This window comes from Gopherus flavomarginatus, chromosome 4 (assembly GCF_025201925.1).
Source record: "Gopherus flavomarginatus isolate rGopFla2 chromosome 4, rGopFla2.mat.asm, whole genome shotgun sequence".
NCBI lineage: Eukaryota > Metazoa > Chordata > Testudines > Testudinidae > Gopherus > Gopherus flavomarginatus.
Window position 1 is genome coordinate 213,235,278 of NC_066620.1, and position 24,861 is coordinate 213,260,138.

General features: G+C 54.1%; 2 protein-coding genes across 2 annotated transcripts in view; both read right to left on the reverse strand.

Moving 5' to 3' along the window:
• Window positions 1–2,715, reverse strand: part of LOC127048819 (bifunctional epoxide hydrolase 2-like) — a 106,988-nt gene extending 104,273 nt beyond the window's left edge. The window contains exon 1 of the mRNA XM_050948833.1: window positions 2,636–2,715. Coding sequence (XP_050804790.1) covers window positions 2,636–2,706 — 71 coding nt within the window. The 5' untranslated portion in view covers window positions 2,707–2,715. The remainder of the gene's footprint in view (window positions 1–2,635) is intronic.
• Window positions 2,716–5,241: 2,526 nt separating this feature from the next.
• Window positions 5,242–24,861, reverse strand: part of LOC127048837 (L-gulonolactone oxidase) — a 39,714-nt gene continuing 20,094 nt past the window's right edge. The window contains exons 7-12 of the mRNA XM_050948879.1: window positions 15,165–15,272; window positions 14,511–14,587; window positions 10,703–10,852; window positions 7,904–8,068; window positions 6,712–6,802; window positions 5,242–5,598 (exon numbers count right to left, since the gene is read on the reverse strand). Coding sequence (XP_050804836.1) covers window positions 5,470–5,598; window positions 6,712–6,802; window positions 7,904–8,068; window positions 10,703–10,852; window positions 14,511–14,587; window positions 15,165–15,272 — 720 coding nt within the window. The 3' untranslated portion in view covers window positions 5,242–5,469. The remainder of the gene's footprint in view (window positions 5,599–6,711; window positions 6,803–7,903; window positions 8,069–10,702; window positions 10,853–14,510; window positions 14,588–15,164; window positions 15,273–24,861) is intronic.

Sequence of the window (24,861 nt, forward strand, 5' to 3'; positions counted from 1 at the left end):
CCCAAGGCACAGACAGGGAACAGCCTGAGAGTGACTGTCCCCAGGTCACCCATGGCAGAGCAGGTCACCTGAATCCCAGGCTAACACCCTAAGCTCGGGCCAGCCAGAAGGCAGGGACAAAGCCCCACATCACAGGACCCTGCATTGTTTCTGCAAGGGAGGCTTCCTCCCCAGCCCTTCATCTTCCTCACAAGAGCCAGTGCCTCCCAGCTGGGAGTCACTCGCAAGTCACCCTTTAGCCCTGGCAGCCCCAGTGATCCACCACCCGGAAGGCCAGTTCTCCTCCCACTTCTATACCCAGCAGCTGCAACCAACTTTGGTTCTGTCTGCCAGGAGAGAGGCTTTGGCACATGAGACGTGATCACCGTATCCTGCCCTGTACCAGAAGGGGAGGCCAGGCTAAAGGAAGCTGCCCCCTGCTTTATTTCCAGGCTCCATATGCTTGATCTCGTGTGCCCTGTCTGAAGAACCTGGGTATCCAGGAGTCCCCCCGGGGGATGTCCCAGAAAAAACACTGTGCTGCAAATCTGCCAGTTCTCATAGACTCATAGGTCAGAAGGGACCAATCTGATCATCTAGTCTGACCTCCTGCACAAGGCAGGCCACAGAACCCCACCCATCCAATTTTATAACAACCCCTATCCCAGGACCGAGTTATTGAAATCCTCAAAAATGGTTTGAAGACCTCAAGCTGCAGGGAAACCACCAGCAAGCGACCCGTGCCCCACGCTGCAGGGGAAGGCGAAAAACCTCCAGGGCACCTGCCAATCCGCCCTGGAGGAAAATTCCTTCCCGACCCCAAATATGGCGATCAGCTAAACCCTGAGCATGTGGGCAAGAGTCACCAGCCAGCACCCAAGAAGGAGTTCTCCGCAGCAACTCAGTACCCATCGCATCCAACATCTCCCCGCAGACCATTGAGCAGACCTGTCTGGTGGTAATTCAAGATCAATTGCCCAAATTAACGATCCTATCATAACATCCCCTCCATATACTTATCAAGCTTTGTCTTAAAGCCAGGAAAGTCTTTTGCCCCTACTACTTCCCTCGGAAGGCTATTCCAGAACTTCACTCCCCTAATGGTCAGAAACCTTCGTCTAATTTCAAGTCTAAACTTCCTAATATCCAGTTTATACCCATTCGTCCTCGTGGCTACATTAGTACTAAACTTAAATAATTCCTCTCCCTCCCTAACGTTAACCCCCTTGATATATTTATATAGAGCGAGCATATCCCCCCTCAGCCTTCTTTTGGCCAGGCTAAACAAGCCAAGCTCTTTGAGTCTCCTTTCATAAGGCAGTTTTTCCATTCCTCGGATCATCCTCGTAGCCCGTCTCTGAACCTGTTCCAGTTTGAATTCATCCTTCTTGAACATGGGACACCAGAACTGCACACAGTATTCCAGATGGGGTCTCACCAACGCCTTATATAACGGTATCTGCCTTAGCCTTGAGAGGATCCAATTGGCCCTTCAGCGTCTCGTGATACTTATGGCCGAGGCAGATAACTACCCACATTGCCCCTCCCCAATCCCTAAGAGCAGAGTGCGTATGTGGCATGCTGCACAGGCATTGCTAAGGAACGCAGCCCGGTGCTGGCCAAGAGCCAGGCAGCTCCATAGCAGGAAGTAAATATATGTGACAAGGAATCTTCCCTCTGCCTATGAAACGCCCTGACTAGGGAATCGAAAAATAATGGAAAGAAAAGGATGAAGCTGATGGAGCCTCCAGCTGTGCCAGCCTCTGGACTGATCAGAGGGGTTGGCACTGACTGATGCATAACCACCCCTCTTTCCTACAATCCAGGAGCGTGGGTATAATGCCTGGTATTTCGGTCACGCCTAGGGCGTGAACCAAGAGCATATGCCTCACTGCTGGAGCTAAAGGAATCCCATCCCTTGCTAGGAGTGGGAGGCTGACACATGGGCTGTAACACAGAACAGCTGGTTACACATGTGCCACCGCAGAGGTCAACGGGCTCCTTGCAGGAAGGAGGGTGCTGTGGGAAGAGCATTAGCAGAGGGAGCAGGGGAGACCTGGATTCAAGTCCCTCCTCTACCACAGGTGCTGTGTGCGCTTGGACAGGTCACTGAGTGTCTGGGCCTCAGTTCCCTTCTGTACCATGGAGATCCCAGCCTCCCTGGGGTGGTGAGAGAATAAACACAGTGCAGATTGCCAGGTGTGCTGGTCCCAGGGGAATAGAAGGGCTAGGCAGGAACCTTACACAAGCACCTAGAGTTGGATCCAGATCAGGCAGTTCACAGCATTTAGACCCAAACTCTGAGGGAGCAGGAGAGGGTTCAATCTTAATGATCCACCAGCTTTTGAAAACCAGGATCTGGCCTGTCTCCGGTGCAAAGGAATAGCTGCTGCAGGCTACTCAGCTTCCACCCTAGAGCTTTAAAACCCACCTGCACGGGAGGGTAAATGTTATTCTGTAACCCTGAGCCTCCCGCAGGAGGAAAATAATTGTGATGCCGCATTCTGACCTTGTTCTAGTCCCTATTGTATCTTCCGAGAAAGCCTCATCAGACAGCGGGTGTATTGCAGCTCCTGCTCTGTGCACGGCCACTTCCACTCTATTCTTTGCTGCGTGATGGTAAAGAAACAGCATGAAATCCATGAGATTCTCTTACCTCTGATCCGGGCCAGCTGCCAGTGGCATTTCAATGCTAACTGCATCATCCTTTCTGACACAATTCTCCATGGAGCTGCTTTGAACGTACCCACGTGCTGCAATACCTGGTTTAGCTTGATACAGAGCGTTACTCTCAATTCACTGCAGGAGAGCGGAGGAAAATAACTGTGTGATCGGGTCAGATAACGATCACTAAATGCACAGACGGCAGAGGAAGGAGGAGAAAGGCTGAGCCTTTAAGTTCAATCACAGGGAACGGATTATGCGTGAGGATGAAACGATGATGGAAGATCTAGACGTCAGAGAGGTATGAAGAGAATAAAAATTGACAGTGGGAAGACAAGAATGAGGCAATTCAGAAAAGAGCAATGAAATCAAAAGCTAGCAGCATTCAGAGCCTCCATTGTGAGCCTTCCCCCGGGGTACCTCCACCCATCAAATTTTTCTCATGGTGTACACAGCTCACGTCCAGGGTCACTGCTGGGCCAGATTTCAGTGAGTGGCACTGCATCCCTGTGTGCCAGGCTGCTACGCCACATTGCAATGCCACTCACGTTTGGGGAGCCTCTCAGCCAGGGGGCCTGGAACAACCTGCCCCTTTTGCCCTTGCTCCGGGATACACCCTGTGTTTAATGTGCGTATGGCTGTGGGCAGCACTGCTTTCTCCTGCGCAAAAATGGAACCCACTGGCTCAGTTGGGTCGTCCTCTAGTGGCTGGTCCACAAAAGAGGATAACAGCCTGATAGATCTACCAGCGAAAGGAGCGACTCCTTTAGCTCACACAGTAACGCTTGGGCCGGGGAAGTGGATTATTCACTGTTATAGTTGAGCAAACAAAGACTTTGATTGCAACAGAGAAATCCCCTGACACTGGTCACTGTGCTGCACTAGCACCTCTTAGGACAGTGAAGATATTTAAAATCCCACTTCCAGTTCCTCCCACCCTCTCGTGAGACGTTAGGCTCTCCATATTCCCCCTCCCATCCAGGCCAGTGACAGGTGATGGTCCCACTGGCAAAGCAAGGCTGAATGTTCATTCCTCTACAGGAGCAGTGTGGTCTAGTGAAAACGGCACTGGGCTGGCACTCAGGAGACATGGGGTCTGTTCCCAGCTCTGCTGCTGAGTCGCTGTGTAACCTGGGGCAAGTCATGTCAATGTTCTGTGCCTCGGTTTCCCTACCTAGTTTGAGCACAGTGGCACTCAGCCAGCATGGCAAAGTGCCTGCAGCTCTCAGTACCTAGATTCTGCATCAACCCGTCAAGGCTGTTCCTGAACAGGAATTCCCCGTGTTGTTACTGAAGAATCCTGGAACATGAGACTCTGGGGCGAGATTCTGATTGCAAAGAAGCAGTGCCACCCGCTCTCTGGATGGGATGTGCCTTCACTGGCTTCTCCTGGTGTTTCTCTGAGATTCCTCTTGCAGAGCGCTGCCACCCAAGAGCAGTCTTTGAGAAGTAGCCTGATCTCCGAGCAGGCTAATTGCCCGACTATACAGCAGTAGCACCAGCATTTCTGCTAACTTGCTTGGGCTCTCATCTGGTTTTCATGCACTGCACCTTCCCAATTAGCTTTTACATCTGGGAGGGGAAAATAGCTCTTGTAACAAATCTGCTGCTAGCCTGGACTTCAGGACTGTCACCATGCTGCACTGCACAGACACTCAGAATTTCACACTGACATTTCAGATCCTCCTTCTCCAAGACCCCAGACCAGTCTGCTCGGAGGGAGAATCTAACTCAAATATTTACACTATAGGGCCTGTGACACACAGTATGGCAGTTCTCAATCCATCCAGCAGAGGGCAGTAGTAACACACACACATGACAGTTCATTACAATATCAATGAGTTATCTTACGGTTTGTGGTTTAAATTGCTATGTACCAGCCTCTGCCAGCTTTGGGTGCCCCTTGCCAGTTTACTGTTAGAAAACTGCATTCATAGACTGGTGAGAGGCTCACAGATTAGTGGCAGAGCCTTAGGGGGTACAGGAATCCCTGCCATAAGATGCAGAGAAAAAATGTGCATCCACCACTTTCCCCTCCAATGCTTAAGACTCTGCATCACCCAGAACCTCGGCTTTGTAACTGCTACCCAGTCAATAGTGATCTGAGCCTCCCAGACCCTTGGGGAGGTGGGGAAGGAATTTTGCAGCTAGAGAACAGACAGATGAAGCCACTTGCCCAAAGCCACACAGACGGTCTGTGCCAAAGCTGGGAACAGATCCTAGATCTCTGGGTCCTATGCTTCAGCACAATCACTATCACACTCTCCCCAGCGCTGGCCATTTTCTCCTGACACTTGAACCTGTGACCTTATCCTTAGAGATGGGTCTGGATCTGAACACCCTGGACTCTGGGGACGCCAGGCTCTGAGATACCAGAACCAGCCGCCTGTATAATGGAGCTAAATCTGTCTCCTTTCAAAGCCGGGCTAGAATCCACAGAACTCCTGGTATGCGGGTAACGCCCTGACCAGCACTTTCTCCAGGAGTGGCACCTGGCAAAGCCCCCCTGAATCAGCACATGATCCGACAGCACAGAGCCTACAGACTGTTTCCATTCACTGATGGTTCTTTATTGATGTGTTCTCTCTGACAATGCACTTGGAGCTGTCCAGGACACTAAATGTGGACAGTCCCTGACTCAAGAGCTTCCAGCCTAAGAGATGGAGACGGGACGTGCTAGAAGCCCAGAGATAGTGGTTGGGTTCTAATCTGGGGGACATCATTGAAGGAGCAGGTCTCACAAGGAGCATTGCCCACCTCTAAAGGACAGAGCACGGGAGATGGACTGGCAAGCTTCATTTCTCTTCTCCAGCGTCCCGTCCTCCCTCAATAAAACACCTTCTCCAGGTACACGTTCAGGAACATGCCGGTGGGATCCAGCTCCTCCCGGATGGTGCAGAACTTCCGGAAGCCGGGATACATCTTCTCAAAGTCCTTCCGGGTACAGGTGTGAGCCTACGAGAGAGCGACCATGTCAGCGAACCCTCCGCCCACGAACACTGAACAGCAGCGGCAGACCTGAGCTTTCCGTGTGCTTGTCTGGAGAGCTCCACAAGCGCGTACACAGCCTGGGGCCAAACACAGTAACAGAGTCCCGACCCCAGAGGCTTTACAAGCAGGACAGGCTGGCTCCATCGGGACAGGAGCAGCACAGGGTGGTGTGGTTCTTACTGATGGAAGGTCTGTGACGTCCAGGGGTGGCCAGAACTATCACATACTGTGAAACCTGCCCTGAAACCCCCCTGCCTCAGACACCTTTAGGGACATCCCCCGTTTTGTAAAGCCAGGTCTGCGGCTCGTTTCCAAGTCCAGCCTTGAGAGTCCACACTGCATGGTAAACCCGGGCTCACAATTGCTGGGCCTGGGTCTTCCAGTCATGCTAATGTGTCCACACTGCACAACACAGACCTTCTGACTCAGGTCCACAGCTTGACCTGGGTCCCCACTTCACAATGGCAGTTGTTGGACCCGACTCACAGCAGGACCTGGGCTCTGACCCACCCCCTAGCAGGGTCCTAGGGCCCAGGCTCTGAGTGCTTGTTGGCCTGACTCAGAGTGATTGGTGTGTGGACGGAAGAGGGACTTGGTCTCAAACCTGAACCAGAGCCCAGGATCTGTGTGCAGTGTAGACAGACCCTCTAAGTCTGAAGAGACCAATTTGCTCATCCATGAGGTCGACTGAAAGCTGAGCCATGCCACCCCTTCCCCGTTCTCTCCTCGGCCCCATTGCCCCAGGAGGCTCCTCACCTACCACCCGTCCTTGAATCTAATGAGGCCTTTCCCAGCCCCCCGTCCGATTCATGCCACCCCACCCTGAGTGAGGGGGCTAGGAACCCGCAGCAGTGGAGATGGGGCATGTCAGAGAGGACAGACCAGAGGGTTCCCAGCTGAGCCAGATCACGACTCTGCCTCAGTGAGCATCCAGGCAGGCCCCACTCCACCCTCCCACGCCCAGCAGCCGCCCTCCTCATTACCCACAAAACCTGGAGTGTGGGTCACAGTGTCTGGAGGGTTAAAGAGCTGGACTCTGATTCCTCCTTGAGCCCACAGGCCAGGCTGCAGTGGTACCTTTGCCCAGTGCGGTCGCCCCCCAGCCTTCTTCATGATACTCTCGTAGGCGAGCCAGTAGTCCAGCCGGGGCACGTCCTTCCCGTAGGGCCTGAGGGCACAGGGAAGAGTCAGTGGCTAGCAGCTGCCTCCGTCCCTCTTCCCAGAGGGTTTCTTTGGCATTAAGATGACAAAGGGGGTATGGGACACAGACTCATTTGCCTCTTACACAGACTGGCCATTGGGGGTAGACAGAGCTACCCTCGCCTGCACAGAGGTTATGGATTTCCCCCACTGGGGGATGCTCATGGGCCCTACTGGAGTTTGAGTTCTGTGGCCAGCCCTACTCGGGCCAGCAGTGGGGTGTGAACCCGGCACTGGCAGCGCTAGAAGCAGCAGCCGCTGCCACGGGAGGTCGAGGACTAACCCCCGCTGGGTAGGGCCTGTGACAGACTCTGCTCCAGCTCAGACCAGATGGGCCAGAAATGCGCTCTGCCTCCTAAGCCTGGGTTAAAACTGAGCCAAGGGCACCTGGGGTGAATGGCAGGAAAAGCTTCCCGGGAGGGAGATGGATGGATCTCTGCTGTACAGTGTCCCCTGGGGAGAGGGCTGGAGACCCATCGCTTGGGACATTTAACATCAGACAGGACAGAGCCCCGGGGAACAGGCTGAGGACCATTTTCAGACCTGTGTTTGTCCAGCACAACGGGGTCCTCATCCAGGACTGTGCCCCTAGACATCCCCACAATAGGAACAATTAACAACAAGTAACGATGAGAATTCCCAGTGGAACAGGACCCGACAGCTCTTTCAATCTCGTGTTCGGGATCAAACCAACCAGCTGGGAGTAAATAATCAACTCAACCCTTAAAGTACCCATGAACCAGCCCATGTTGTAATCCCCATGTGACATGTGGGGAAACTGAGGCACAAGGAGGGGACTTGACTGGCCCAAGGTTCCATAGCTGGGAACATACGTCGGGATTCTCAAGCCACTGGACAGTTTTTCTGCCCCTGTGCAGCAGGGGAAGAGACTCTGGGGTTGCCGCCCACCAACTCAGAGCGGAGCATGAGCAGTGAGGTCTGGATCGGCCGAGCCGTTGACGTTTGGTAACAGCAGCTTCCAATGTCCAGGTTAACTCTGGCTTGTGCAGCAGCCCCCGGCCCTGCCAGAGCCAGAGCCCCGTTCCTCCCAGCCCAGCCCCCGTTTTACCTGTACATGATGATGTTCATGTAGCAGCTGTCTCTCTGGAAACAAGGACTCAGCAAGATGTCGTCCCCCCGAGCAAAGCGCACCTCCACTGGGTAGTGTGCCACCACTTTGGGGTTGTTCTCCAGCACTGTCTTCAGCTCCAGCAGGGCCTCCTTCGTCTTCTCACTGCCCACGTGCAAACCGCCCCAGAGCGCACGTTAGCACTGGAGCCACCATCTCGCTGCTGGGCATCAAACCGCCCTTAACCACAGTGGGGCGAGTTCGGAGCCTGACCACATCTGCCCCTAGCGCTGGAAGGGCAGGGGCTGCGGGTTGGGACTGAGGGGCACCAGCAGAGATGTGTGGGGTGCCCAGAGCTGGGATAGCAGGGGGGCACTGGCAGAGCTGTGGGTGAGAGCCCAGGACTGGGATAGCAGGAGGCTGTGGGTCGGGATTGAGGGGCACTGGCAGAGCTGGGGGGAGCCCAGGGCTGGAATAGCAGGGGGCTGTGGGTCGGGATTGAGGGGCATTGGCAGAGGTGTGGGGGTGGGAGCCCAGGGCTGGGATAGCAGGGGGCTGTGGGTCGGGATTGAGGGGCATCAGCGGAGCTGTGGGTGGGAGCCCAGGGCTGGGATAGCAGGGGGCTGCGGGTCGGGATTGAGGGGCACTGGCAGAGCTGGGGGGAGCCCAGGGCTGGAATAGCAGGGGGCTGTGGGTCGGGATTGAGGGGCACTGGCAGAGCTGGGGGTGGGAGCCCAGGGCTGGGGTAGCAGGAGGCTGTGGGTCAGGATTGAGGGGCATTGGCAGAGCTGGGGGGAGCCCAGGGCTGGGGTAGCAGGAGGCTGTGGGTCAGGATTGAGGGGCATTGGCAGAGGTGTGGGGGTGGGAACCCAGGACTGGGATAGTAGGGGGCTGCGGGTCGGGATTGACGGGCATTGGCAGAGCTGGGAGGAAGCCCAGTGCTGGGATAGCAGGAGGTTGAGGATCAGGATTGAGGGGCATTGGCAGAGCTGGGGGGAGCAGGGTTGGAATAGCTGGGGGGCTGCAGCATGCTGGCAGAGCTGGGGGGGCAGGGCTGGAATAGCTGGGGGGCTGCAGGTTGGGGCTGTGGCACGCTGGCAGAGCTGGGCGGATCAGGGCTGGAATAGCTGGAGGGCTGCGGCACGCTGACAGAACTGGGGGGAGCAGGGCTGGAATAGCTGGAGGGCTGCGGCATGCTGACAGAATTGGGGGGAGCAGGGCTGGAATAGCTGGAGGGCTGCAGGTTGGGGCTGTGGCACGCTGGCAGAGCTGGGGGGAGCAGGGCTGGAATAGCTGGGGGGCTGCGGCACACTGACACAATTGGGGGGAGCAGGGCTGGAATAGCTGGGGGGCTGTGGCACGCTGACAGAATTGGGGGGACAGGGCTAGAATAGCTGGGGGGCTGCAGCACACTGACAGAATTGGGGGGGCAGGGCTAGAATAACTGGGGGGCTGCGGCACTCTGACAGAATTGTGGGGAGCAGAGCTGGAATGGCTGGGGGACTGCAGCACGCTGGCAGAATTGGGGGGAGCAGGGCTGGAATAGCTGGGGAGCTGCAGCATGCTGACAGAATTGGGGGGCAGGGCTAGAATAGCTGGGGGGCTGCAGCAAGCTGACAGAATTGGGGGGGCAAGGCTAGAATAGCAGGGGGGCTGCAGCACGCTGACAGAATTGGGGGGAGCAGGGCTGAAATAGCTGGAGGGCTGCAGCACGCTGGCAGAGCTGAGAGAGGGAAGCTTTCACAGCTGCCTGCACTACACTTGACTCTAGCTGGAATTAAAATCCCTCCTTTTCGTGAGGGATTTATTTACGGAGTCGTTACCAAAGAGAAGATACTGCGAGCTAAGCCGGGACCAGAACCACCTTCCAGCCTCTCGTCACCAGCAGAGCTGGTCCCTGCAGGACGGCCCCTCAGGCTAACAGGGAAGCGATGCTGCTCGGAGTTTCTGCGCATGTGTTTGGAGACCCCCCTCCCCCCACACACACACACGGGGGTTTAACCCCAGCGGCCGGGCTCTGCGTTTCAGCACCTCGTGCCTGTTGTGCTCTGAAGAGGCGATGAATTCACCCTTCTGTGTCTGTTTGAGAGGAACATGCCAATGGAGGAACCAGATTGGGTCCCAGTGCGCCGGTGGCTGGGTTACCCACGTGGCGGGGGGGAATCTGCTGATTGGTCCCAAAGTAGAACAAAACCAGAGTGTGAAAGCCATAACCTGCTTCGAGGAGTAACCCAGGCCCACGCCCTCCAAGGGTATTAGGCATCTAACTCCCATTGGCCTCCGTGGGAGTTAAGCCACAGGGAGTTAGGATCTAGGCCTAAATTCTGTGGGTCTCTGCATCCCATCCCTGCCCCCACATACCCCTAAGCCGTACTGGGCTAACAACTTGCTCTGTCATGGGGAGAGAAGGGGGTCTCTGCTGCCAGCATCACAGCACAGTGGTGCCCCATAAGTCCTGGCCTGGGCCCAGCCATCGGAAGGGATTGCTGACTACCCCAGAGTCTGGCTGTCTCGCAAACCACCAGCCTGGACATCCAGGTACTCTGGGGGCATCCAGCGGTTGCTGAGCAGATGAGTCAGTCCCTACCACTGGAAGGAGCTAACCCGAGCCTGTCTCCTGCCTGAGTGGGACTGGGAAGCAGGAAGGAAAGAGGCACCGTGCAATCTCTCCTCTCTCGCTAGCATACATATGCAGGACTGGGCCATGAACAGATGCAGGGCTGCATTGCACGGCCAGCAGTCCCCGTACAGCCCCTTGCACGGTCTGGGTGTGCTGGGGGGTTCCGCAGAGCTGCTTACATGGGGATAGCCCAGTCCTGGACATGCTGTCTGAAGCGGCACTCGTAGTTGAAGATCTTGTAGCTGAGGTCGACATGCTCCACCTTGCCCTTGAAGAGGAGCCAGAAGAAGAAGCGATTGATCCAACACACCAGGCCGGGCAGGAACGTGCTGCAGAGGAGACAGAGAGAGATCAGGGCCGGGCAGAACCACAGAGAGCACGTGTCAGGTCCACAGCTGACGAGGGGCCAGGGCTCCCCAAAGAGGTGGGTGGATCTGACTGCCAAGCCAGCCCCTCAGTAGTTCCCAATGAGAGGCACCACTCGACCAGCTGCCCCCTGAGTTTGTAAGGAGGGGAAGGGGTTATCTGGAGACAAAGGGAGGCCAGGGCTGTCTCAGGGGACCTGCAGGCCAACTGAGGCGGTAGGAAGGAGGTTGAGCTGCCTCTAGTGCACTGTTCAGTCATTGCCGTTACACCTCAAGCCTGAGGCGCTGCACCCCCTTGCACCCCAGCAGAGACGTTAGCCTCGGAGCACTGCTGGGAGCCAGAGAGGCCAAAGCTCGCTCGGACACACCGCCTCCCTTAGAATCAGAGCAATGCCACTGCATGCCCCCTTACTGGCCAAAACCCCACTGTCATAAACAGATAGCTAAGGGTTAATGTTCTTTTACCTGTAAAGGGTTAACACAGGGAACCAAACACCTGACCAGAGGACCAATCAGGAAACAAGACTTTTTCAAATCTGGGTGGAGGGAAGTTTTGGGTGTGAGTTTTTTGTTCTTCGTCTTGGTCTGTTCCTTTTCTCGGCTCTGAGAGTGATTTTTCTATCTCCAGGTTTTCTAATCTTCTGTTTCCAAGTTGTAAGTACAAGGATAGTAAGACAATAGGTTTATATAGTTTTTTTTGTATTTACATGTGTGTAGTTGCTGGAATGTGTTAAATTGTATTCTTTTGGAATAAGGCTGTTTATTCACTTTTTTTCTTAAGCAATTGACCCTGTATATTGTCACCTTTATACAGAGACTATTTTTAATGTCTTTTTTCTTTCTTTTTATATAAAGCTTTCTTTTTAAGACCTGTTGGGAGTTTTTCTTTAGTGGGGACTCCAGGGAATTGAGTCTGCAGCTCACCAGGGAATTGGTGGGAGGAAGAAGTCAGGGGGAAAATCTCTTTGTGTTAGATTTACTAAGCCTGACTTTGCATACCCTCTGGGTGAGGGGGAAGAGAGATTAGATCTCTCGGTACTTGTGTTTCCAGGACTGGAAGCGGGGAATCTCCTAGGGTCGTCCAGGGAGGGGAGCCTGGGAGGAAGTAACAAGGAAACAAGGGGAGGGGGTTATTTCCCTTTGTTGTAAGACTCAAGGCATCTGAGTCTGGGGGTCCCCCAGGGAAGGTTTTGGGGAGACCACAGTGAGCTAGGCACTGTATAATTCCTAGCTGGTGGCAGCAATTACCAGGTCCAAGCTGGTAACTAAGCTTGGAGGTTTTCATGCTAACACCCATATTTTGGACGCTAAGATCCAGATCTGGGAAGAAATGTTATGACATGGTGTGCAGCGTTGTGGGAAAGATAGAATCCAGAAGCCAGTAGGAATATTATATTTTTCTTTTCTCTGCTAGGGGATTTTAAGCAGAGAGGGTTTGGTTTTAAAAGGAACCAGAGAGAAATTTTTTTTTCTGTTCTCTCCTGGCAGTAGCTTGCATATTAATCAAGGAACTATTAAGGGTCTTTTGTTATACTATAGCACTCCCATTGAGAGTCAAGTACCCAGCACAATACACATGCAAATAAAGTGGTTTTTCTGGTTTACTTTACATTTAAAAGATTAGCTAGAGGAAGAAAAAAAAAGGCACTGTTGCTAGGCAGACCCCACCTTAGCTATCTGTTTATGACACCCACACGTCATGTCACTGCACCACAGAGCAGTCACATAGCGCTGGGGCTTGGAAGGGGATTTACATTGCCCTACATCATGCTGAAAACGCTGTCCCATACCCTTTGCGTTATTGACATAATGATTTTTTAGAAGTATTGCAGGGCAGAGGTTATTTCTTTACGTGGTGGGGCTTTGCGAACTTCTGCTTCTCAGTCCCCTCAAGCTCTGGTTCTTATATTAACAATCCCCCAATACTGGGGTTTGAATATAGGACCTTTAGATCCCGATTACAGACCTGCTACCAAGTGTGCTAAAGGAGCAACTCCATGAGTGTGCTCTGTCACAACATGCTGGCCTCAGTGTTTCTGCAGGTCTTCCAGACAGGCTGCAGTGACAGTGCCCTAGAGGGTTCCTAACCCCCCTAGTACCTACAGAGGAGGAGATTTCACAGAGTAGGGCTCTTTTAATCTAGCCAAAGGTAGATCAAGGCAGAACGGCTGGGAGCTGAAGCGAGATAAAGTCAGGCTAGAAATAGGATGCACAGGTTTAACTGCAAGGATAATTAATCACTGGGGCAGCTCACCCAGGGACATGGTGGATTCTCCATCACACAGAGTCTTTAACTCAGGCCTGGGTGTCTCTTGCTAACAGATCTGCTCTAGCTCAGCCAGAACAGAGCAAAAACTCTTTTCTGTGCAGCCTCTGAACACTCCTCTGCCATAAACCACTTCCCTCCACCTCCAGTATGTACCACTTACATCTGACTGGTTTTGATCTCAAGCTCGTTGCAACACAGACTGCCTGAAGCTGCAGCTACCGGGGGAGTTTGGGGTTGTTGCCATGTGATGTACGCTGGCTACTTAGCACTTTGTGGTAACATCAGGACTAGAACTCAGATTCTCCTGCTCCTAAAGCATAACCCCTCTTGCCCGGCTAAGCTGAGGGAGAATCACCCTCAGCGGTACAGAGTCACTGACACACACCGCTGAGTGTTTTTGTTTTTAACAATAGTCCCAGGGCTTTCTGCACGTCTGGAAATGGATACGCAGGGATGTAGCAAGGAAGTAAGGGAAGGTTCCCCCTTGCTCTGACAATGGGTGTCTGGAGAGTTTATTATCGCCTGGTGGTGATTTTATATCATGTTACACTTTCCATCCTTGCCAGGCCAGTCCCAGCCACCCTCCCTCCCCTGAATTCAACCATCATCTTTCTGGCCCTCACGTTTCCAGCTCCCTGCAGGGTGGGGACTGGCTCCAGCCAGTGGGGCTCAAACCTCCTCAAAGCAGGGGGCACATCGTCGTAGGAAGTGTCCTCCTCCCATTCTCCCTCCCCATGGCCCCACCCAATCTTGGAAGAGTGTGACAGCAAAAGAGTCACATTAAGAAGTGACGGAGCGGCTGGAAAGGAGGAGGAGGAGCCGCCAGCACCATGCCACCAGCCAGCAAGCGTCCAATGGGCAACCCGTTTGGAATCCCCTAGCTTACACAGAACGTTGTTGATTCCTGGCTATTTAAAGGGACAGTGCCACCAGTTTCTAACAATACTGAGCATGTATATGATGCTTTAGATCATAAAAAAACTAATCCTCACAACCCTCTGTGTCCCAAACCCAGCCACTACCCTCATTTCACGGGGAAACAGAGGCACTAAAAGTGTGTGTGTGTGGGGGGGGTGATTTCCCAGGTCAGCAGCAGAGCCAGGACTAAAACCCAGGCAGTTCCAGACTCTAAGTCAAGTTCCTTCAACCTCAGATCAGGTGCCCTGACCTAATTCAGGTGGAACAGCTGGTTGCCTCTTCTCCTAGTACTAGATTTATTCTGTGGACGCAGGGAATAAAACGTAAATCCTCAGCAGCCTGGCGTGTTGTGTCAGCATATCCCCAAGTGGACTCCTTAACAGCCATACCCACAACAGGACGCCACACCAAAACACTACAAGAATCCATCCCTACCTGATCCAGAGCAGAAACTCCAGCAGATAGTATCCGACGGCGTAGTCCCAAAACCAGCTGGCAGAGGATGAAGGAGGCTGAAAGGTATCACAGGAAGGCTCTGATCAGAGATTTCCCAGGCAGCAGGAGACTGGCAGCCCTTTGTCTCTCTCTCCAGGACATACACACTGACGGCAGAGCGTAAAATGGACGCTAGGGAACGAAGGTGGCAAAACGGAACTGCCCCTGCTCAAATCTAGCCAGGAATTGGGGGGTCATACTCTTGTGCAAGACATCATGGGTACAAGTGTCATGGGGTTCAGTCACCCCTCTCGGCCATAGGAGGGCACCCTGGGAGCACAGCACCCCCAATGGGAGCAGCTTGGAATGCCACTGACTCATCACCCCATTTCTTCATGGACATTGGGAGACTCCAACCCAAGCGTTGGCTGGGAAGGGCCCTCTTCAGTTTGTCAAAGGGGAGGAGATCCCAGCCCCGGGAGAGGAGACTAGCAGAAGGCCCCAAGCCTGGCTGTCCTACTGGCATGGTGGTTTCCTCAATGCCGGGGCCTGGCATTGTATCTCAAACGGTGCCTGATCTGTTTTTTCATTGCTGCCAGTGTGTGTGTCCATCCTCGCCCCACCCTGGGGCAGGGTGGAAGGGCTGGGCTGTACCTTGTTGGTATGATCCTGATAGATGACGCTGACGTTCTCGCTGTGGGGGAACCACAGGAAGCGGAAATATTCCGATCGCTGCAGGTGGCTGTCGAGGTTGTCGAGCACCTGCGTGGGGTACAGAAAGAATGCAGTGAATGGGCAGGAGGCAGTGATGGGATCCCACCCGAAGGATGTGGGTTTCCTCTCCATTGCACAGATCTGAAAGTGGTGGGATTAGGGTCACACAGGGAGTTTGGCAGAGTGGGGGCTTGAGGCCAGATCTCAGGCTCAGAGGCTGAACTCCTTTCTCTGCCCAGGCTGGGTAACAATAGGAGCACCACAGTCCCCGCGGCCTTTTGACGTGTTCCTCTGATGCAGCCAACCCCTTCTCCACTGAAAACTCACAGCAATACCAGTCGTGCTGTCCCCAAAGGAACAGTGCACCCCAGCTTGCCTGATTCAACTCAGGACCAGCTCACTGAGAGCATCACAGCACTGAGATAAACTGACAGTGAACAGAAACACAAGTTTATTATCAAAGGCTACGACTTAGGGGACAGTGAGTAATGACCATGGGAACAGAAGAGTTATATGATCCTTTCCCCTCTGACATTCTGGAGATCAGCTCTCAAGCACCAAGGAGTTCGGAGAGTGGCCTGGCAGTTTCCAGTAACTGCATGGAGCCCATCCACTACTGTTTGTACACTCTTTGAGGGCAGAGACAGTTTTGTGCCCCTGATCCTCTGGCACGACTCCAACACTAGTAAGTGCACTGCCTGTAATTCACTCTCACTCTGGTTTCCCTCTCTGTGTTACCTAACCAGACTCTCAGCACGTCTAGATAAACTGGTGGTAAAAATGCCCAAGCCCCAGCTGCACTGGCGCCTAGATTATAAGCCACTAGGGAATTTGCGATAACAGCTTACATGGAATTCAGACACTCGGCTCCAAAAATTCCAAGTCTCTTCAACATACGCTAAAGGAGAATCTCCAGTTGTTGGTTATTGTCTGGGGTCTATGGCACCAAGTCGAGCAGTTCCGATTGCATCCCGTAGAGGGCAGTGGCACATTAGCCGATATGTTAGAGGCAGCAGACAGCCAAGAGCTGCTTCACTGGCCCTGGGGAACCGCTCCCTGATGGTGGGTATCTTGTCCTGGTGCTCAGAGCTCAGCACTTGGGACAGATCAGGGGCCTGGCAGTTGGGAGGTGTGGGTGGGGAAGCCAGATGCAAGGGCACTTTGTGATGGAGATAATAACTATATTAAGTAACAGACCTGCCCCACCCACCAGACCCACGCCCTGGGGAGCTCAGAGCCCACAACAAGGTGCTTGTGATCAGAGCAAAGGCTAGTGTGGTCTGCAGCTGCCTGGCCAAGGGGCTATAGGACCAGCCTGTGCAGCCAGGATGGACCAGACCATTGTTACAAGGGTCATCATGCAAAGGAACTTCTAGTCTCCCTTCCGTGGGAGCTGCATGGGGGCGCTGTCGGGGGGCCTCATGCTGTCTACACTGCAGGTCGGGTTGATTTAGCTGCATTGCTCAGGGGGGTGGTTTTTTCACCCCCCTGAGTGACATGGTTACACTGTCCTAATTTCCTCATGTAGGCATAAGAAAGGCCACACTGGGTCAGACCAAGGGTCCATCCAGCCCACTGTCCTGTCTGCCGACAATGGCCAATGCCAGGTGCCCCAGAGGGAGTGAACCTAACAGGCAATGATCAAGTGATCTCTCTCCTGCCATCCATCTCCACCCTCTGACAAACAGAGGCAAGAGACACCATTCCTTACCCATCCTGGCTAATAGCCATTTATGGACTTCGCCACCATGAATTTATCCAGTTCTCTTTTAAACTCTGTTATAGTCCTAGCCTTCACAACCTCCTCAGGTAAGGAGTTCCACAAGCTGACTGTGCGCTGTGTGAAGAAGAACTTCCTTTTATTTGTTTTAAACCTGCTGCCCATTAATTTCATCTGGTGACCCCTAGTTCTTGTATTATGGGAAAAAGTAAATAACTTTTCCTTATCCACTTTCTCCACACCACTCATGATTTTATATACCTCTATCATATCCCCCCTCAGTCTCCTCTTTTCCAAGCTGAAGAGGCCTAGCCTCTTTAACCTTTCCTCATATGGGACCCTCTCCAAACCCCTAATCATTTTAGTTCCCTTCTCTGAACCTTTTCTAGTGCCAGTATATCTTTTTTGAGATGAGGAGACCGCATCTGTACACAGTATTCGAGATGTGGGCTTACTGTGGATTTATATAAGGGCAATACGATATTCTCCATCTTATTCTCTATCTCCTTTTTTAATGATTCCTAACATCCTGTTCGCTTTTTTGACTGCCGCTGCACACTGCGTGGACGTCTTCAGAGAACTATCCACGATGACGCCAAGATCTCTTTCCTGATTAGTTGTAGCTAAATCAGCCCCCATCGTACTGTATGTATACACCAGGCCTGAGTTGTCTGGTGTTCGATCAATAAGAGAATTGAGCCCACTGGTATCAATAGGTTATTCAGGTCACACACACAAAGGGTGCATCTACACTGCATGGCAACCCAGGCTTGGAGACTGGGTGTTTCCAAGCCTGCACTTCAACGTTCAAACTACATAGTAAACTTAGGTTACCGGCTGCTGGACCCAGGTCTCAGCCCTGCTAATGGGTCCCACACCGCAAAGTGACAGGGCTTGGAGCAGAATCTCAGCCAGACGGGCTCTGACCCAACCCCCAGCAGGGTCCTAGGGTCTGAGTCGTGAGTATTTGCTGACCAGAGTCAGCCTGATTTGTGTGTGGACAGCAGGGGGCTTGGACTCAAACCAGAGAGGCAGGAGGCCAGGGAAGCCAAGGCAGGGCACACTTCTGAGGACAGTGTGACTGGCCATGACCACAGCAGCCCAGAGGCTGGGGAGGAGGGTGGGCAGGAAGCCATGGGAGGTGTGGTGAGAAAAGACGGTTACTCACCTTTGTAACTGTTGTTCTTCGAGATGTGTTGCTCACATCCATTCCAGTTAGGTGTGTGCGCCGCGCGTGCACATTCGTCGGAAAACTTTTACCCTAGCAACTCAGTGGGCCGGCAGGTCGCCCCCTAGAGTGGCGCCATCATGGCGCTCGATATATACCCCTGCCGGCCCACCCGCTCCTCAGTTCCTTCTTGCCGGCTACTCCGACAGTGGGGAAGGAGGGCGGGTGCGGAATGGATATGAGCAACACATCTCGAAGAACAACAGTTACAAGGTGAGTAACTGTCTTCTCTTCTTCGAGTGCTTGCTCATATCCATTCCAGTTAGGTGAATCCCAAGCCTTACGTAGGCGGTGGGGTCGGAGTGAAATGTGGCAGAATGAAAACTGCTGAGCCAGAGGCTACAGCATGTCTTGACTGTTGAACCAGGGCATACTGCGAAGCAAAGGTATGGACTGAGGACCAATGGAGCTGCGCGACAGATCTCGTGGGTAAGAACACGAGCCAGCAAGGCGGCAGATGAAGCCTGAGCCCTGGTAGAATGCACGGAGATGTGGCTTGGGGAAATATGAGCCAAATCATAACAAGTGCGGAAGTCCGCCATCACCCAAGATGAGATCCTCTGAGAGGAAAACAAGCACGCCCTCCCTTTGGCCCGCTACCGTGACAGAGCTGGGGCACCTTACGAAATGGTTCTGGCAGCGCAATATAAATGCGAGCACTCCACAGATGTCCAAGGAGTGCAATGGTTGTGCCCATTGCGTTGAGCTGTGGGTAACATGAAAGGCCGAAACCACCTTAGGGAGGAAAGCCAGGTGCGGTCATAACTGCACCTTGTCTTTGTGAAACCTAGTGTACGGCGGAATCACCGTAAGAGCTCTGAGCTCGGAGACCCGTCTGGCCGATGTAACAGCTACAAGGAAAGTTGTCGTCCAAGACAGGTATAGCAGAGGGCCAGTCATGAACGGCTCGACTGGGGGAGACATAAGTCTGGTTAAAACTAGGTTGAGGTCCCAGGTTGGGGCTGGGCGGCGCACCCGAGGGTGCAAGCTCTCCAAGCCCTTGAGGGATCTCGAACCCATAGAGCGTGAGAACACGGAACGTCCACCTTAGCCTGGCTGGAAGGTAGAGATGGCTGCTGAGTGTATCCTCAGCGATGATACCGCCAGGTCCTGCCGCTGAAGGCCAGAGGCAGGCCAAATAGAGGGGATCGAGACCTCAGCAGGAGCAAGATCGAGCGTATTGCAGCTGTAGAAGAAACGCTTCCACCTGGCCCGGTACGTTGACCAGGTGGAAGGCTTCCTGTCACCCTGGCTCAGTTACGCAGCAGCCACACCGTGAGGCGAAGAGGCTGCAGGTCCGAGTGACGAAGCCTGTCGTTGCCCTGAGTGATGAGGTCTGGGCGGGGTGGCAGGGTAATTGGGTCTGTTATTGACAGGCCGAACAACGTGGTATATCAGTGCTGCCTGGACCATTCTGGAGTGATCATGATGATGCGCGCTCTGGCCCTGCGGAGTTTGAGCAGGACCTAATGAACCAGTGGGAACAGTGGGAAGGCATAATGGAGTTGGCCTTTCCACGGCATCAGGAATGCGTCCAAGATCGATCCCGAGAAGAGACCTTGGAAGGAGCAGAACATGTGGCATTTTCTGCTCTCGTGGTGAGCGAACAGGTCTATGTGAGGAAACATCTCCACTTCTGGAAAGCAGAATGCCTCACATGGGGCCGAGTGATCACTCGTAAGACAGGAAAGACCTGCTGAGTCAAAGCGCCAAGACGTTCCGAACGCCTGGGAGAAAGGACGTCACCAGCTCCATCGAGTGGGCCATGCAAAAGTCCCGGAAATGGATGGCCTCCTGACAAAAGGGGGGGGAGGACCATGTCCCTCCCTGGATATTTATGAAGCACATGGCCGCTGTATTGGCTGTAAACACCGAGATACAACGGCCTCGCAGCTGCCGCTGGAACCCCTGGCACGCCAGGCGGACTACTCTCATTTTTGGGGCATTGATGTGGAATGCCAGCTCCCGAGAAGACCAAAGGCCTTAAGCTCGGAGGTGACCATGAGCACTTGAGCAGAGAGATGACGCGTCCGTCGTCAGGGGCAGTGAGGGCTGGGGCGGATGAAACCGCATCCCTGCCCACACCAGGGAGGGAGTTAGCCACCACTCTAGGGAGCCTAAGGTGCTCGAGGGAACGGTGACTACCATGACCATTGGCTCCCTGTCCGGGTGGTACGCCGAGGTGAGCCGGACTTGGAGAGGACGGAGGCGGAGCTTGGCGTGTTTGGTTACAAACTTGCGGGCAACCATGGACCCAGGAGACTGAGACAAGTACGAGCCGAGGTCGTTGGGAAAGCCTGCAGACCTCAGATGATTGTTGCCATCGCCTAAAACCGCAGTTGTGATAAGCAGGCTCCGGCTAGGTAGGAGACCAGGATAGCCCCTAGGAAGTCCAACCTCTGCGTGGGAACCAGAGTGGATTGCTCTATAGTAATCATCAGGCCTTGACCTGTGAATAAGACCGTGACGATGCCCACGCGCTGAGTGGTTTGTGTCTCAGAGTCTCCTCGGATAAGCGAATCGTCCAGATACGGAAAAACGCATATCCGACATCAGCGAAGGTAGGCGGCGACTATGGCCGTAAACCAGAAGTACTGACAGTTGGCTAGAAAGCAGAAGTATCTCCTGTGCGGAGGGAAGATGGCGTTGCGAAAGTACGCGTACTTCATATCCAGGGCGGCATAGTAGCCCCCAGGAGGCAAGGATGGAATAATGGTTCCCAGGGATACCGTGCGGAACTTCAACCTTATCCTAAACCGGTTGAGTCCGTGCAGGACTAGGAAGGTCTGAGACCTGCGTTCGAGTGGGGGACTAGGGCATAACGGGAGTAAAACCCCTTGCCCCTTTCGTCCATCGGCGTCTGCACCTCTTGTATGAGGAATTGCTCGTGAGAGGGGTCCCTGAAGGGGGACAGGGCTGGAACAAATTAGAGGTGGTACCTATGCTCCACCGTGCGCAGGATCCAGCGATCTGAAATTAACTGGGGCCACGCCAGGAGAAAGCGGGATTGGGATCGCGGCCTGTGACTGGTACACCGCCCTCAGGCGCACCTTGGAAGGTTCGTCTTTGGTCCCAGTGGTAATTGCGAGGGACCTTGACCTTGGCTCTTTAGGGGTCCTGACGTTCGTCTGCGACCACCTTGGCCTCGCCGTTTGCCAAAGTCCTGTCTCTGGCTAGGCACAGAGTATGGCGGCTGGGGACAGAAAGGCCTGCGTTTGGTCGCTGGCATATGCATGCTGAGAGAGCGCATTAGGACCCTATTGTCCATCAGGCTTGGCAGCCTGGGGCTGTCTTTGCCGCGAAAGGCCTTTACCAACAAAGGGTAAATCCTGAATGGCATACTGCAGCTCCGGCCGCAGGTTTGAAAGCTGAAGCCATGAGATGCACCTCATGGCGACACCAAAGGCCAGAGTCCTGGCTGCAGAGTCTGCTGCGTCCAACAAGGCCTGGAGGGACGCTCTGGGTACCTTTTTTCCCCGTCCTCCAAGACGGCAGCTAACTCTTGGCGGGAGTTTTGAGGGAGAAACTCCATAAACTAAACTACCTTCACTCAGGTGCTATAATTATAGCAGCTAAGCAAGGCTTGTTGCTTTGCTACCCAAGCTGCAGGGCCTCTGCAGAGTACACCTGGCGGTCAAGTAGGTTCATTCACCAAGCCTCCTTTGGTTTCGGGGCTGGCGCCCGCTGGCCATGCCAATACCTCTCCTTAACCGACTGAAAGACTAGTGAGCAGAGAGGAGAGCGGAAAGACGAGTAGTCGTACCCCTTAGAGGGTCCCATACCGGGTCCTCTACCTCTGGGACCTCCTCCACCTCAGGTTGTGGAGGTACTAAAAAAAGGCATGGGCAGAGTCTCTGACTCTATCGGACCTTGCCCAACTCGGCACCGGGGATCGGCACCGGGAGGCGTACCGGTACCTGGAATGAGATCCAGACCTGCAACCAGAACGGTGCCGGGAGGTCGACCGAGATCTCGAGGCTCGGGGAGAGGCTACGGGAGTCACGGTACCTGTCGCGGTGCCGGGAGTCGGAACGGTGCCGATAGTAGCGGGTCGGCGAACGGGATACCGACCGGTGCGGCGAGTGCGACCAGTACCGATGAGGAAAAACAGCACCGGGACTGCAAGTGATGTCGGGTGTGCCGACGGGACCTGGAGCGTCTGTGGGACCGTGATCACGAACGGTGCCGCTCTGCTGTGCTGGCAGAGGACGGTCATATGAAGAGACTGTATTACCCGCACCGGCGGTGCCGGGGTCAGGCAGCATCGACTCTGTCATGGCAATGAGATCCCTCGCCGTTAGTAATGTCTCCGGCGTGGAGGGAACAGCAGGCTCAACCACAGTGCATACTGGGGAGCTGTCAGGCACCGGATTCGACGGCCCTCCTGGGACCGGGATCGACGGTACCGAGGTCGTCAGAGCTTCGGTAGGTGTCGGTGCTGGGCGATCCGACTTAGACGAGCTCTCTGGCTGCGGTGCAGTCGGCATGGAAGCAACAGGAGCAGTAAGCTCAACCACGGCGCGTGCCGGGGAGCCGTCAGGCACCGGATTCTACGGCCCTTGTGGGACCGGGATCGACGGTGCCGACGTCGTCGGTGCCTCAGCAGGTGTCGATGCCGGGCGATCCGACTTAGACGAGCTCTCTGGCTGCGGTGCAGTTGGTACGGAAGCAGCAGGAGCAGTAAGCTCAACCACGGCGCGTGCCGGGGAGCCGTCAGGCACCGGATTCGACGGCCCTTGTGGGACCGGGATCGACGGTGCCGACGTCGTCGGTGCCTCAGCAGGTGTCGGTGCCGGGCGATCCGACTTAGACGAGCTCTCTGGCTGCGGTGCAGTTGGCACGGAAGCAGCAGGAGCAGTAAGCTCAACCACGGTGCGTGCCGGGGAGCTGTCAGGCACTGGATTCGACGGCCCTTGTGGGACCGGGATCGACGGTGCCGACGTCGTCGGTGCCTCAGCAGGTGTCGGTGCCGGGCGATCCGACTTAGACGAGCTCTCTGGCTGCGGTGCAGTTGGTACAGAAGCAGCGGGAGCAGTAAGCTCTACCACGGCGCGTGCCGGGGAGCTGTCAGGCACTGGATTCAATGGCCCTGGGGGACTGGAATCGGCGGTTCCGATGTCATCGGTGCCTCTTCAGGTGTCGGTGCCGGGCAATCCGACTTAGACGAGCTCTCTGGCTGCGATGCAGGTGGCACGGAAGCAGTAGGAGCAGGGGGCTCAACCACGGCGCGTGCCGGGGAGCCGTCAGGCACCAGCAGGAATTGTAGGCTCTCTCGACCTCGGAGGAAGGGAGCGGTGCCGAGTCGACTTCGGTGCCCGCGACGGCCGGTGCCGAAAGGCCTTGGCGGTACCGGCGGGGTCCGGTGCCGAGGAGGCGCTTCTGCCAGCCGCTTGATCATCGCTCGGTGCCAAAGGTGGAGGGGTAAGTGAAAGTCCCGCTCCTTTTTGTTCTCGGCTTAAAAGCCTTGCAAATGTGGTACTTAGCTGTCAAGTGTGATTCCCTGAGGCACTTCAAACAGGAGTCGTGTGGATCTCCCTTCGGCATCGGCTTCTGGCAGGCCGAGCCCATTTTAAAACCCGGTGAGCCGTGCATGGGCTCCGGCACCGGGTGCGGGGAAGGGGCTACTTCCTGAACCCCGCTAACTATTACTAAACTAACTATGTTAGCAAAGAAAAAATGTATAACTATACAAATATATATATAAACTATATACGAGAACTACGAGTAGCTAGGGAAGTGGAGGTCAGCTAAGCCGCGCTCCACTGTTCCAACGACCGACACGGGCGGTAAGAAGGAACTGAGGAGCGGGTGGGCCGGCATGAGTATATATCGAGCACCATGACGGCGCCACTCTAGGGGGCGACCTGCCGGCCCACTGAGTTGCTAGGGTAAAAGTTTTCCGACGAATGTGCACGCACGGCACACACACCTAACTGGAATGGATATGAGCAATCACTCGAAGAAGAACTAGGGTACATTCAGTTTGGAAAAGAGGAGATCAAAGGGGGACATCAACATTTTACATTCACATTACTCCCTTTATCAACCAAACTTGAAATCTCAAAAAAAAAAGAAACGATATCAACTTAGTTTGACAGGCTCCATTTTCCATAAAGCCATGTTGATTGGCATTAATTACATTACCCTCCTTTAATTCTTTATTAATCGAGTCCCGTAACAGCCCCTCCATTATCTTGCCCCAAATCGATGGTATAATGACAGCCTATAGTTACCCAGGTCATCTCCTGTTCACCCTGCTTAAATACTGGCAGATCTTTAGCTTTCTTCCAGTCTACTGGAACTGTCCCAGCAGTCCTGGACGTATTGAAATCAACTGTCTGTCCAGAGAGCTCCTCAGCCAGCTCTTTTACAACTCTTGCAAGTTATCTAGAGCTGCTGATTAAACAATCTCTAACTTCAGTAGCTGCTATATAACATCCTCCAAAGATACCAGTGGAATGGAAAGAGAATCACCATATGCTATGACTAAGGCTGTGAGTTTTTCATGGAGGTCACAGATTCCCCCAGCACCCGCAACACGCTCAAGGTTTAGTCAGGGGTATAGTACAAGTCATGGACAGGTCACAGGCCGTGAGTTTTTGTTTATGGCCCGAGACCTATCCATGACTTTTACTAAAAATACTCATGACTAAAATGTAGCCTTAGCTATGACATCATAATTTTCCCCC